The sequence below is a fragment of the Ursus americanus genome, chromosome 33 (genome assembly GCF_024610735.1).
Source record: "Ursus americanus isolate L20-20 chromosome 33, mUrsAme1.1.p, whole genome shotgun sequence".
Taxonomy (NCBI): Eukaryota; Metazoa; Chordata; class Mammalia; order Carnivora; family Ursidae; genus Ursus; species Ursus americanus.
Window position 1 is genome coordinate 12,544,638 of NC_142159.1, and position 12,672 is coordinate 12,557,309.

At 54.0% G+C, this 12,672-nt stretch overlaps 1 protein-coding gene across 2 annotated transcripts in view; it reads left to right on the plus strand.

Moving 5' to 3' along the window:
• The window catches only part of RUNX3 (RUNX family transcription factor 3), a 59,810-nt gene that overhangs the window by 31,983 nt on the left and 15,155 nt on the right, over positions 1 to 12,672 (plus strand). For both annotated transcript variants that reach the window (XM_087858296.1, XM_045782557.2), the window contains 2 exons: positions 1,030 to 1,186; positions 8,916 to 9,020. In XM_087858296.1, the coding sequence (XP_087714422.1) occupies positions 1,030 to 1,186; positions 8,916 to 9,020 (262 nt within the window). The remainder of the gene's footprint in view (positions 1 to 1,029; positions 1,187 to 8,915; positions 9,021 to 12,672) is intronic.

Genomic DNA, 12,672 nt, shown 5'->3' on the forward strand with positions numbered 1-12,672 from the left:
TTGGAAAGAAAAAAAAAAGATGAGTGGCTCTTGGAGGTCTCCCGGGTGACATCTTAAAATGCCAGTGGGGAAAATCTCCCGGGGAGGGGGGGAAGGGGGAGGCCCGTGTGACTTTAATCCTCCGATCGGAGGTTTTACTGTCACTTGGAGCTTAAAAGGAATCTTTGAAATTAAAAGAAGACAGGATGTTGACAGGAAATCTGGCCTTTTTAATCAGACCCCAAACATTTTCTCCTTGAAATTTTTACCATCTGGATCCCTAGTCCCTGCACGCGGTGGCCACGTTTAAATGGCTGTGACTACATTTGCAGTGTGTTTCCTTTTCAAAAGGCATCTGCCTCTGCGCGCTGCTTGGGGTGAGGGATGGGGGGATCGCATTAGGGGGGCATCTCCACCCCCATCCTGCAATTCCCAGCAGGTGCATCCTCCTATCCAAAGCCCCTCTCTCACTTTAAAGGGGTTTTCTGTACAACCCCTCTCAAAACACCGGTTTGTTTTGCATTTTGCATTTTCCCTGCATAACGAATTCAGGCTCTGCAGAGGCCGGCAGACTGGGCCCGGGCCACATTTCAGAGCCAAATTTCATACCCCAAACGGCTCTTGCGTTAATCGAGCGTGGGGAGCAGTCCCGTTATTATGGTTGTTGATATTATTTTTACTTAGAGACTTGGTTGCTAGGAGCATGTTGATTCCTCTTTTGCTCAGGCCCAAGGAAAGAGGGGAACTACACCCCACACCATAGTGATGGAGCTCATTCACAGCTCTCGCTCAGATTTCCTTGCAAGGATAATTTCTCAGGACACGGCTTAACGAGTTGATCTAGGATTTGGGTGTGGAAGGCGGAGATTTCAGCTTTTTGTTTTTGTTATCTAGGGGGGAAGGTGCCCGTTGTGTTTTAGCCTCTTCTCCGCTCTGCCTTTGAGAAATCCTGCAGTGCGCCTGGGACCTAGGGGAGCTGCCCAGCCCCTCCCCACCTCTTCCTGGCCTTCCCTACCTTTCTAAGTTGTCCCCCTGCCCCTGTGCCCTCAGGTGGTGGCGCTGGGGGACGTGCCGGATGGAACGGTGGTGACTGTGATGGCTGGCAATGATGAGAATTACTCTGCGGAGCTGCGTAATGCCTCGGCAGTCATGAAGAACCAGGTGGCCAGATTCAACGACCTTCGCTTCGTGGGCCGCAGTGGGCGAGGTGAGCGGCAGGGAGTCTGCGCACCCTGACACCAGCAATGGCAAAGGTCTAGGAAGGAAGCTGAGAGCAAGCCCTTGGGGTCCCAATGGGAGCCCCAGAAACAAGTCCCCAGCCCTGGCTTTGACTAAGACAGCAGTTTGGAGCCCCATGGGGGTGTCACAGAACCCTTTGAGGATGCGGGTCCTTCGCCAGAAAAAGACACAATTTGCTCCCAGTTTCTGGGGTTTACTAACTCTCGAAGCTGTGTGTCACCCCTCTTTCCCAGTGGAGTGTTCTGGGTTCATAAAAGATGCTAAGAGGAGATCATGGATTAATGAACTGCAAAGGGGACCTCGTAGGTCTTTTTGTGGCAAGTGGGCTTAGCAGCGGCTTAGATAAATGGCTGGTCTGGGGGGGGGCAAGCACCCCAGCCACTCTCCCCACGGGGCTGGGATCTCCTGAGCTTCAAGCTGTGAGTGAGCTGCCTCTCCCCAGCTGTGGTCGCCCCAAGCCACAGTTTCCCCAGCCCCGTGAGCCTTAAGGTGGTTTAGAAGAGACACGAATGCAGTGCAGGATGCCGAATGTTGGAAAGCACAGCCTGCAGGCTGCCATCCCCCACCCCAGAATCAAGGCCAGTGTGCCCCCCTGCGCGTGATATGCCTCTGGCAGTAGGAAGGAAGGCAGGACCAGCCGCCACTGTGGCGGCCGCCCTGAGGCTCTTGAGTGGGAGGCTGCGGGGACCTGAAACCCATCATCACTTCTGGGTGGAGAAGTCCTAGAAACCCTGCCCCAGCGAAATGGAGGCTTGAGCACTCGCTGGCCCTTTAAGACCAGGCTGCTGAAAAGTGGGGGAGTGCCCTTCCCAAGACCCAGGCTGCCCCTCCAGCTTGGTTAAGAAAGTAAGCTAGGTTCCCTCTGCCCCCAGTCTCCACAGAGGCTGAGGCGGAATTGTACTTTTCATCACCAATAAACAAGACCTTCTCAAGGTTTGAGTTCCCTCGGAGCCGCCAGCCCTGCTCAGCACCGGGCATCTGGGCACCATTTTTTCCTCTCCAACCGTTCAATGTATACATACAAATGTCAAACATATTTTGACTTTTCAGCATTAATTAAAACCAGGGCATTATTTGCATGTAATAACTGTTTACTTGTTACTTTTTATGAAACTGAAATAGTTTACATTCTTTCAAACATTTCCTGTTCCTGTTGGCTCCCTTCCCCACGCACAGATTTCTTTCAAACGTTGCCCTTAACTGGTTGCAGGTTGATGGATGGAAAATGTTTGCTTTTATGAATTAAGCTTTCATTGCTGCTCCTAATTAGTCTCCAAGCCCCTTTTGTCATCCCCAATCTCTCCAGCCTTTTGCATCTTAATCCCTGCTGCAGCCCTGAGTGGAGAGTCACTCGCCACCAGTGGGGGGGGGGGGGCGGGGGGGGGGCTGCTGGGATGCAGCTTGACCTTGGGGCGGTGGCCAGGTGTGCAGGCCCAGGGGGCCCGAGGATGCAGGGGGGGTGCGAGGGGGAGAGGGCCAGGGAGGCCACTGTAGCTGTGGCCCCTGGTGGAGCAGGCTGGAGGGGAGGTCCGTCCTGGGAGCCCAGCAAGGCATCAGGAACGTGGCACCTTACTCCCTGTCCTGGGAGGTGAGATCGAGAAAGAGAAGACACGATGATTCCCCAAGTGACCAGGTGACCAGAATGCCCACTGGCCATTCTGCCGCGTAGAGTGAGTTCTTTGTGGCATTTATGCCCACAGACCTGCACTCACCCTGCAGGGCCTTGGGGGAGGGAGGTGGGTTTGCAAAGCATCGTTGAGCTGGTGCTCTTGAAGCAGTCGAGGCTGACGCTGCGGTTGTGGCTCTGGAAGACTCAGGAGGCTGAGTTCGTAAATCGTTCTCACCGCCCTTCTCCCATCGGTCTCACTGGTCCTGGGTGGGGGCAGGAAAGGGCCTGAGTGGGAGTTCCAATACCCGGGGGCTCGACAAGATTTTCAGACCTCAGAGGCTCACGGTATTGAACAGCCTGGGCTCGACAACCAGCCCACCTGGATTTCGGTCCCAGCTCTGCCGGTGACTTGCTGAGTGATGTGGGGCAAACGGCTTCACTTTTCCGTGCCTCGGTTTCCCCATCTGTATAATGGAGGAAATTATGACCCCTCTCTCCTGAGATTTTATAAGGATTAAGGAAATTGGCACCCGTGTATCACTTGGCATATATTGAGAGTCGGATACAGGTTACAGATTTTGTTACTTCAAATGCCTGTGACTGGAGGAGATCTTTGAAGTCCCTTTGAGTGGTATAGTCACTGATTCTGTGATTATGGTGCGGTTTGGGCGGGGGCGGGGGAAACCCAGAAGGTGTGAGTTGTGGAGTGGGAGAAGTGGAGGCGGCTGGCAGTGAGAAGGAGGGCGCAGGGGTCCTGTGGCCCACAGCAGTCCCTCTGCTGTGCCCATGCTGCCCATTGGGAAATTCCCACCGAGAGGACAAATCAGTGATTGGCACAGACAGTGGGGCAGTTCAGGAGTTGGGACAGGTTGGAGTTTGGGACCCAACCCAAGAAGCCAAGACCAAGAAGCCAGATGGAAACTTCTGTTTGTTTCCTTGCCTTTTATTCCCTGATGCTGTCTTAATTCCAGGAAGATAGGTTTCCACAAAGGACATAGACACACCACCACCACAGAGCCCTCATGAGAAGCCTGAAGGTGGGACCCCTGGCAAGGGAGGGAGAGAAACCAAGTCACGGGTGTCTCCTGCAGCGATTAGGGCCGAGGTCCCCAGCCCACCAGACGCAGTGCCCTTCTTACAACGAATATCGTATAATGCACCCTTCCCTGTCCTACAATGAAATGTGTAGTGAATGGAATAGTTTCAAAATCGATAAAAGTCCATAGCTGTAATGGAGAAAAAGGGGCAAAGTGATTTATGATAAAATACCCATCCGAATATATAAATGTCGGGCGAGACCCCACTGCGTTTACTCTGGCAGAAGCCCCGGGAGCGCCCCGGCAGACCGCCGGCCCCGGCGTGCACGGACAGAGCCCACTGCCGCCAACGACGTGGTTTTCTGAAGTGGTGAACGATGCTCGGCAAAGTTCTGAACAAAATTTAAGGGGAAAAAACCCTGTTTTCCGTCCTGTAGAATTCAGCAGATACTAAAAGTGTGCAAAAAACTTTGTGTAAAATTGAGTTAGGCTCATGGCTCAGAGAATCTTTGTAGCAGGTGTTTCACACACAGGAGGAATGACTACCTCAGTGCCCTGTGCCCCGCTGGACATATGTGTCCTCTGCCCCCCATGTCCCCTCTGGAGGACCACATACCACAAATTCCCAGAATGTCCTCTAGGAGGCGGCCTAGGTGAAAATGAAAACAGCATGAGCTCCTGAACTGTCCTCAGCTGGTTGAAGAAATCATAGCAGGTAGAGCAAGATTTGAGGTGAGATGTGTGGGTGCAGCTTATAGGCTTCTTGACCGATGTAGAGAAAACCCAGAGGTCCCGTGAGACGTGTCCTCCTCCTGCTGTCCATGAAGCCCCCGTGGTGGGGGTTTACGACATGAGAACCCGGGCTGAGGGGGACGGGGACTGGCCCAAAGCCACGCTGCCGGACCCAGCTGTACGTGTTGATTGGTCCAGTGGCCCCAGGTCCCGTGAGATTGTCTAGGGTCACTCAGGGCCCTGAGGGGCAGCTGTTTCCAGACTAGGACTTCCCCTCCTCCAACCAGGGCCAGCCCCGGAGTGCCTTGATTTGCAGTTCCTGGACTTCTGGCTGATGCCAAGTTTGCCTGAGGTTCCTGCACAAAATCGTCCACCGTCTCTGTCATCTCAGCTTCCTGCCCTGAGACGGGGAGCCATGGGACAATGGGTTCACCATCAGGCAGAGAGAGAGGTGAGGGGCACTCAGGGAGACAGCTTTCCCCCACCCCTTGTTCAGGGGGCCCCCCGCCTCCCATTTTACCTGACACGTGCCCCTCCCTTCCACTCCTGCACCCAGGTCCTGCCCCCCCCACTTTGTCCTCCTCCCTCACTCCCTCCTCTCTTTGGATACCAGGGAGGGGTGATGATGGGCCTGGAAAGCGGGAGGAAGCTGTAGAGGAGAGCTGATCACCTCAGGGGTAGTGTGTGGTTTGCTGCCTGGTGAGAGTGGGGGCTTCTCACTCCCCAGGAGGCGGTCCTTAGTATGGGGTTGGGGGGGGCAGGCTCTAGCACATTCTACCCTTTCTGGCCCTGCCTAGATACTGTTGACCTGGATGACTCATTGCCCCTCTATGAGTCTCAGTGTTCTCATCTGTAAAATGGAAACAGTAGTCTCTCCCTTAATGCATTTAACAAACATTTCTGAGCACCTACTATGTGCCGGAAGCTGTCCTAGGGGCTGGGGACACAGCAGTGAACAAGACAGAAGTTCTGGTGCCCAGGGAGTTTACCATCTAGTAGAGGGAGACAAGGAAATAAATAAGTAGAGGAATTGCCAAAAGTAATAAGCGCGACGGGGGAAGTTTGAGCAGGTAGGGGAGGAGCGGGAGGGTCTCTGATGCTTCACATTGGGCTTCTTAACCTTTTTTTTTACCCCAGGGGCCACTTGATAGTTTCAGAATAATGTGTTTTAAAGAATAAAATAAAATACAAAGGATTACAATGGAAACCAATTATAATAAAACATAGCAAAATGTCTTTAAAAATTGGGATAAATGTGCTCCTTTATTAGTGTATTAAATAATAAGATGTGGCAATGGGTCTGATGACGACCATGATTTTGAAGTTGTGACGAGCATAAAAGATATTTAGAGAAATTTGCAACGTCTGTAATGTGATATGTAAATATCTGTGACGTCTGTTGGTGACAAGGTCACAGGGACTTCTGTAATACCTCTGTGGTTTGTTGCCCACGGTCATACTTGAGGGAGATGCTAAATTGCAGCGAGAGGTTAGAGACAATACAGTTGTCTCTTTTTTTCCTACCCCTGTTCACAGGGCCCACTTAATCCTAAGAAGGAGCCCCGGATGCCAAGTTTAAAATGCCTGCTTTAAAGGGGCCAGTGAGGGCTTCACTGAGGACGTGACTTTTCAGTGGAGACCTGAGAGAAATTCAGTAATTGGGGCCCATCTGGCCCAGCACCCTGCAGTGTCTAGGAGGTGATGGAAGCAGCAGAGGCCCAGGGACACCACCACCCCCCCCAACGCCACCCAGGAAAGTGCCTGGCTGGCGGGGGAGGGAGGAGTCCAGGAGAAAAAACGACCAAAGAGGGAGGGAAGGCAGATCCCAGGAAGGGGAGGTAGGCAGGGAGCCCGAGGCCACCTGTCTGACATTTCCCTAGACCTTTTGCACTTTCGTTTTCCAGAAACCATGGAAAGTGCCCCGGTGGTCTGAGAGTTTTCCTCTGACCCAGGACTCCAGGGGCAGATGCTGTGTGCATTTCTGTCCCTGCCTCCAGTGGGCTGGCTCAGGAAAATTCTTCCAGAGAGGCCTCATTCTGCCCCACTTTGAGTCACACCTCAATTTAAACCACCCCCTGGTGTCTCAGAAGCCCTGGGTTTCCGTGGGGTGGCCCTGGAAGTCTAGCAGGTTTACTTTTGTTCTGGATTCTACTGTTTCCGGGGCTCGAGTTTTCATGTGATCATTAGACCTAGCCGTGAAAAGAGAACCGCGAGCTATCCTTCCCTGCCCTGAGTTTTCATCTCCCACCTGTGAAGGGGGGTATCAAGGCTGCCTGCCTGTCTTGGAGAGTAGCCGGGAATGCAGGGGCAGCAGAGGGGTCCATGCAGCTAGCCTACCTCCGTTGCCCACCCTGGGCCAGCCCTGGGGACACAGGTGCACCGGGCCACGGGCCCCTGCCCTTAGGGAGTCCCAGGATCGATAACTGGGGTGCAGAGATAGGGATGCTCAGAGGCACAGAAGGAGGAGGCCAAGCTTAGGAGGTGAGCGAAGCTCTCCCCCACCCCAGCATCCCCAGTCTCATGCAGCTTTGATGCTGGCAGGGAAGAAGGCAGGCGAGAGGGGACTCCTACTTCAGTGAAGGTGATGGGAGGATTGGGTTGTCCTTTGAGGAAAAAAAATCCTTACTTCTACCAGACCCACCAGTTAAATCCCCAGTAGAATCAAAGAAATAAAGGTAGAAGGTAGAGAGAACGCTGTTTACCAGAGGTATCTGCTTGTTACATGGGGAACCCTGCCCGAATACGAAACACGAGGAGAAATCAGCCACAGGAGGAAGAGCTGAAAATGCAAAACAGCTCGGTGTCAGAAGGCAGAGTGTAAAGGCCACGGAGCTGAGAAAGTGGTTGCCGCAGAGCGGGTGGGGAAGTGCTAACGGCTTAACACAGGGTGATCTCTTAAAGGCACTAAAACGCCAGTAAGGAAAGCCTGAAGGAACACGCAGCGATGATTTGTGTTGGGTTGGGACAGACCATAAGCATATACAAAGTTTCAGTGTCGCTAGGCACGGCAGAGCCGCCGATGAAGTCAGGAGCGCGTCGATCTTCCGCCGTGATAGGGGGCCGTCCTGCTGACGCCCGGCGCTGAGTGGGGGCCTTGAAGCGGCCACAGTCACGGTGACTCTCACTGGAGAGATCAATGCGCCTGAATTCGTCCCAGCCCTCTGATGCGATGAAATCACTCACCACTTCTTGGAACCTATTCTAAGGAAAGAAGCTGAGATGGAGACAAAGATTTTTTATAAACAAAAGGTCATTTTCATTTTATTTTAAATGGTAAAAAAAAAAATTATTATTTTAAAAGTTTTTCCTCTCTTAGGAATTTTGAATGGAGACTTTGGAGCCAAATGTCTATCTAAAAATAGAACAGAGTTCTGGAAATAACAGTAGCGTCTACAAATGAAGCGTCGGCAGCTCCCCAATCAGCCCTCTCCCAGCCCCCCCCCCCCCCAGGCCGCAGGGAGGAGGCTGCGGGGTCAGCAGCGCCAGGGAGTAAGGAGAGGGAAGCAGATAAAGAAAAGACGAGGCTTCTGTGGGTTGAAGTACTTTGCAGCCATTAAAAAAGGTTATGAAGGATTTTTAATGACATCGGAAAGTGCTTATGATGTGAGGTTAAATGAAGAAAAACAAAACCGGGGTGTGAAGATACGTATTTTGGAATCCTTGCCACTCCGCAAACACACATACCCACCCAAACGGGATGAGAGCAGAAAATATCCAAATGTTAGCAGTGTGTGTCTCCGGCTAGTGGGACTGTGGGTGATTTTTCTGTGTTCCCCAAATACTTACAAAGGTCATAATTACTTTCAGGAAAAAACAGTATTTATTTAAAGATTTTATGTATTTATTTGAGAGAGAGAGAGGGCATGAGCACGAGTGGGAGGAGAGGGAGAGGGAGAAGCTGAGCAGGGAGCCTAACTCAGGACCCCAGGATCATGATCTGAGCCGAAGGCAGATGTTTAACTGACTGAGCCACCCAGGTGCCCCCCAAATATGTATTTTTATACGTATTTTTATAAATATACTTGGGGTGCTCTCCACCTCAAAATCATGAGGGTCTCTGGGTACAACGAATAGCACAAAGGCCAGGAAGCAGGGAGGAAATAGCAGGGTGCCCAGAGCATGGGGTGGGGGAAGATGATAAAGTTGGTGCCAGACCTCCTGAGGCCTTGAATGCCAAGGCCAGCAGCTCGACCTTCACCCAGAGCCCCGTCTTTGTCCAGGTTCAAAGGAGAGAGATTTGCCTCTTCTGGAAGGGAGAACAGGGTGTTGTTAATAGCTCCAGGTGCCAACCTTCTGCCTTTATTCTCTACTCCCCCCAGGGAAGAGTTTCACACTGACCATCACCGTGTTCACCAACCCCACCCAAGTGGCTACCTACCACCGAGCCATCAAGGTGACAGTGGATGGACCCCGGGAACCCAGACGTAAGTGCCAGAGTCACTGAGCTCCCTGGGTGGGGGAGAAGAGCCCAGCATGGGCCGGGGGGGCAGCAGCCAAGGTCAAACCGATGGCCCTGGATCCGTGGAACACTCCTGTGGGGGATCGCAGTCCTGAGCTCTACATCCCAACACACACTGTGTGCCTGCCAGCAGCCCCTAAACCCTCTGGAGGCCAGCAAGGATGCTGGGAATGGGGAAAGGCAGAATTAGCTTGACCCCCTTCCCTGTGGGATGTCTGCCCACAGAAGGGGGTGCGGACTGGCAGCTAAGGGAGTATGGGCTTGCAGTTTGCATCTGTTAAGGAAAGGAATGGGGTGGAAAGGCTTCTGGGATGGAAAAGGCTTCAGATAGGGTATTTGTGAAGGGAGGGGGGTCAGGCCAGGTTTGCTCTACTCCACCACGGCTTCCTCTGCCAGTGGCTGAGGGAGGGAGCCATCAAAAACAGGAGCTAGTCTGGCTGTGAGGCCAGATCCCCTCCTTGGAAACTTTCTTTGGATCTCGGTGTGTGACTTAAGTCACACAGAGCCCAGGCACTCTGACCCCAAAACCCACACTCAGGAATGCAAATTTGATTCTGCAAATATTTCTTGAGCACCTGCTATGTGCAGGGAGTCCTGATGTGTGCATTTTAGCATCAGAGACAGTTGTTTTTAATTGCTTCTGCCTCCTGCAGGATCTGGAGTTTGCAGATTTAGATTAGGGAAATTGGAGGGAGGGGCAGCTGCCACAGAGTGGGCCAGAGGCTTGCATTCACTGAATGAATGAATGAATGAATGAATGAATGAATGAATGAAAGGGAAAAAAAGCAAGCAAGAAAGAAACCAAGAACCAGCTGGCCATCTCTGCACTGGCTGCTTTCTGACCAGAGTCCTGACCAGAGTGCTTGCAGGGACCACCCCCAGATCTGTGATGTGCTCAGTGCAGGGTACTGAGAGCTGCCTTGTCTTTCTCTTTGTGATAGTGGCCCTTTGCAGTTTAGAAAACCCTCTCACATTTATTATCTCATGGGATCCTTGTGACAGCAGAGCCAAAGGGTCACCCCAGTTCCAGTGAGGAGAGAATCCAGGCCAACGGACGTTGAGAACCGGCCACGGCCTCCCACGGTCTACTGAGAGGTGCCCTGTCTTCCAGAGACAGTCTTGGATTTCCATTCTAAGCTGGGTGGACTTGGGGCAGGAAGACAGAATGGGGACCTGAGCCCAGGAGGCTCAGAACAAGGGTGTGGGTATGCCAGGGTGTCGTCAGTGAGGGCCACCCAGGCCTGGCCGTGGGCTGGCCCCTTCCTTCTTGGGATTCAGGCTGGCCTGGCTCCCCACCTATCCAATTCCTGGACCCACTCCAGTGTCTGGCCACTTGGGAAGGGCTTAATGCTGGGCCTGGTGGCCCTGGACGACTCTCCCTGTAGGCTTTCAGGGCCACCTCCTCCAGCCTCCCTGAGCTCCCACATCTGGCCAAGAGACTCACAGGTGCAGATCTTCTCTGGCCAAATTCCTGTTGGGACTGGGCTTGGATGGGCCATGCCCCTGGCTTTGGCTTTATAGCCTTGGACGAGTCGTGTCTTCTTTTTGGCCTCAGTTTTGTCATCTGTGAACTGGGTCAGTGATCCCAAGAGTCTCAGGTGGTGATGGTTGGGAAGCCCTTGTGAGCCATGGGCCACCATGATGCAGAGCACAGATTCTGAGCCAGCCAGCTCAGTTGAGGGACCTTGGGCAAGTTGCTGGCCTCTCTGGGCCTCAGCCCCTCCTCCCGGAAGTGGGGTGATACCACCCACACTGCAGGCCTAGAGATCAGTGACGGCATGTGGCTAGCATCTGGCTGTGGCAGAGGGAAGGTCCTGGTGAGTCACTGGATCCATGGTGTCCTGTGATCCCCAGTACCTGGCCACTGCCATGCGTTCCCACCACCACCCGTAGTGGGAGGTGGCCCTCTCTTGGTCAGCCGCAGGGTGGCCGCTGAGAAACCCAAGCCATGGCCATAGAGGTATAAAGGAGGTGACATGCCACTCTGTCGCCAGGGGCAGAATCGGGATGGACAGAGCCACGGTTGGGCTCAGTGTGATGGTACAGCACTGAGAAGCCACTCCACAAAGCACCCAGGCTGCAGAGGCATAAGAGCAGGGGGGCCTGGAGCTTGCTAGGAATGTTCTCTGGGGGGCCCAGCAATGCCTGGTATCCCTCGGGACCCTCCATGCCCAGCCCTGCTCGGCCCAGAGCTGCCTCCCCTCCCCCTTGAGGCCCCAGATGAGGGTGGAGGCTCATCCCTGCCTTTGGGAGCCCCCACTTCAAATCCCCTGCCTGCTCTTCTCTCCCGGGGTCCCCCAAACCTGAGACAGCCCTTCTGGGGGGTGAGATGATAGGGGAAGGGGTGACACGGGACAAGGCAGCGTAGGCCAGAGGGAGACGAGGCAGCATGAGGAAGGAAAGGAAGCTGGGCCGGGAGATAGGCTGGAGACGGAGGCTAGGCTGGCTCTGTGACCTGAGGTGGATGGCGCCCCTCTCTGGGCCTTGGCACGGGCCAGACCCATGGGTTTAAAGAGACTTGTTCAAACAAAACCTTAGCAGAAGCTGACTTCTAGAATAGAGCAGCTGTGGGAGAGGGCAGTTCTCCAGGCTGCCCGTCCTGAGGACGTGCCTGCCTGCTCCTGCCCCTGCCCATCCAGGCCCGCGGGGTCAGGTCTCACTAGCACCTTGGCTTCTAACCCCAATCTGGCCTTCAGTCTGTGACCGTGGACAAATCCTCTTCCTTTCTGGGCCTCTGTTTCCCCACCTATACATGGAAGAGGCCAGGTGGACGCTGCTGGTGGCCATGAGTTCCCCATGTGCCAGACCTTGTGCAAAGTCCCCATTAACGGGTCCTCAGCCACCCCAGGAGGGGACAGGCCAGGAGACAGAGCCACTTGCCTGAGGGTGAGCTTCAGAGTCCCCCATGAGCTCCAGTTTGGGACTCAGGGAAGTGAGGGCCACTTGGAAGGACCTTCCCACCTCACTGTCCTCATCCGTAAAATGGGGGTGATGTTAGCTATGAACATCTGCTCTGGGGAGGTGTCCTGAATGTTAAAGGAGCTAGCAGGTGCCCACCCTGCAGGAAGTACCCAAACCCTCATGAATTATCACAGGATTTCCTTTCTGGGCTTTTCTCCGGCTTGGTGACTCCCAACCCCATGTGAGGGCGGAGGCTTCTGCAGGGTGGGATGCGAGCAGGGGCTGGTCCTGGGAGCCAAGGAGCGGGAGTCTACAGATCCCTGAGGCCCAGCTGTGGGCTCTGCGGCTGGGTCGTTCCCCTCTGGTGCCCGGCAGAGCATGCCCGACCTGCAGCCAGGTGGCTGGCTGGGTTTGAAGACTGGCTTGGTGGCTTCCTGCCTGTGTGGCCTTGGTTTCCGAGGTTCTCAGTGCTGGTGTCCCTCAGAGTCACCAGGGGCTGGTTCAAAAAGCAGGTGGCCGAGCAGGATCCAGGACTTAGGCAGGAGGCAGTCCGGTGCCCAGCAGTTCTGGCCTGGACCGTGGTTTAAGAACCACTCACCCCATCTTCCGGGCTTAGCAGGTGCTTGGACCTGAAAGGGTAGGACCCAAGTTCTTATCCTGCCTGAGGCAGAGGCGGGCAGATCAGGCATCTTGCCTGTGGGTCCTTTCTTCCCAAA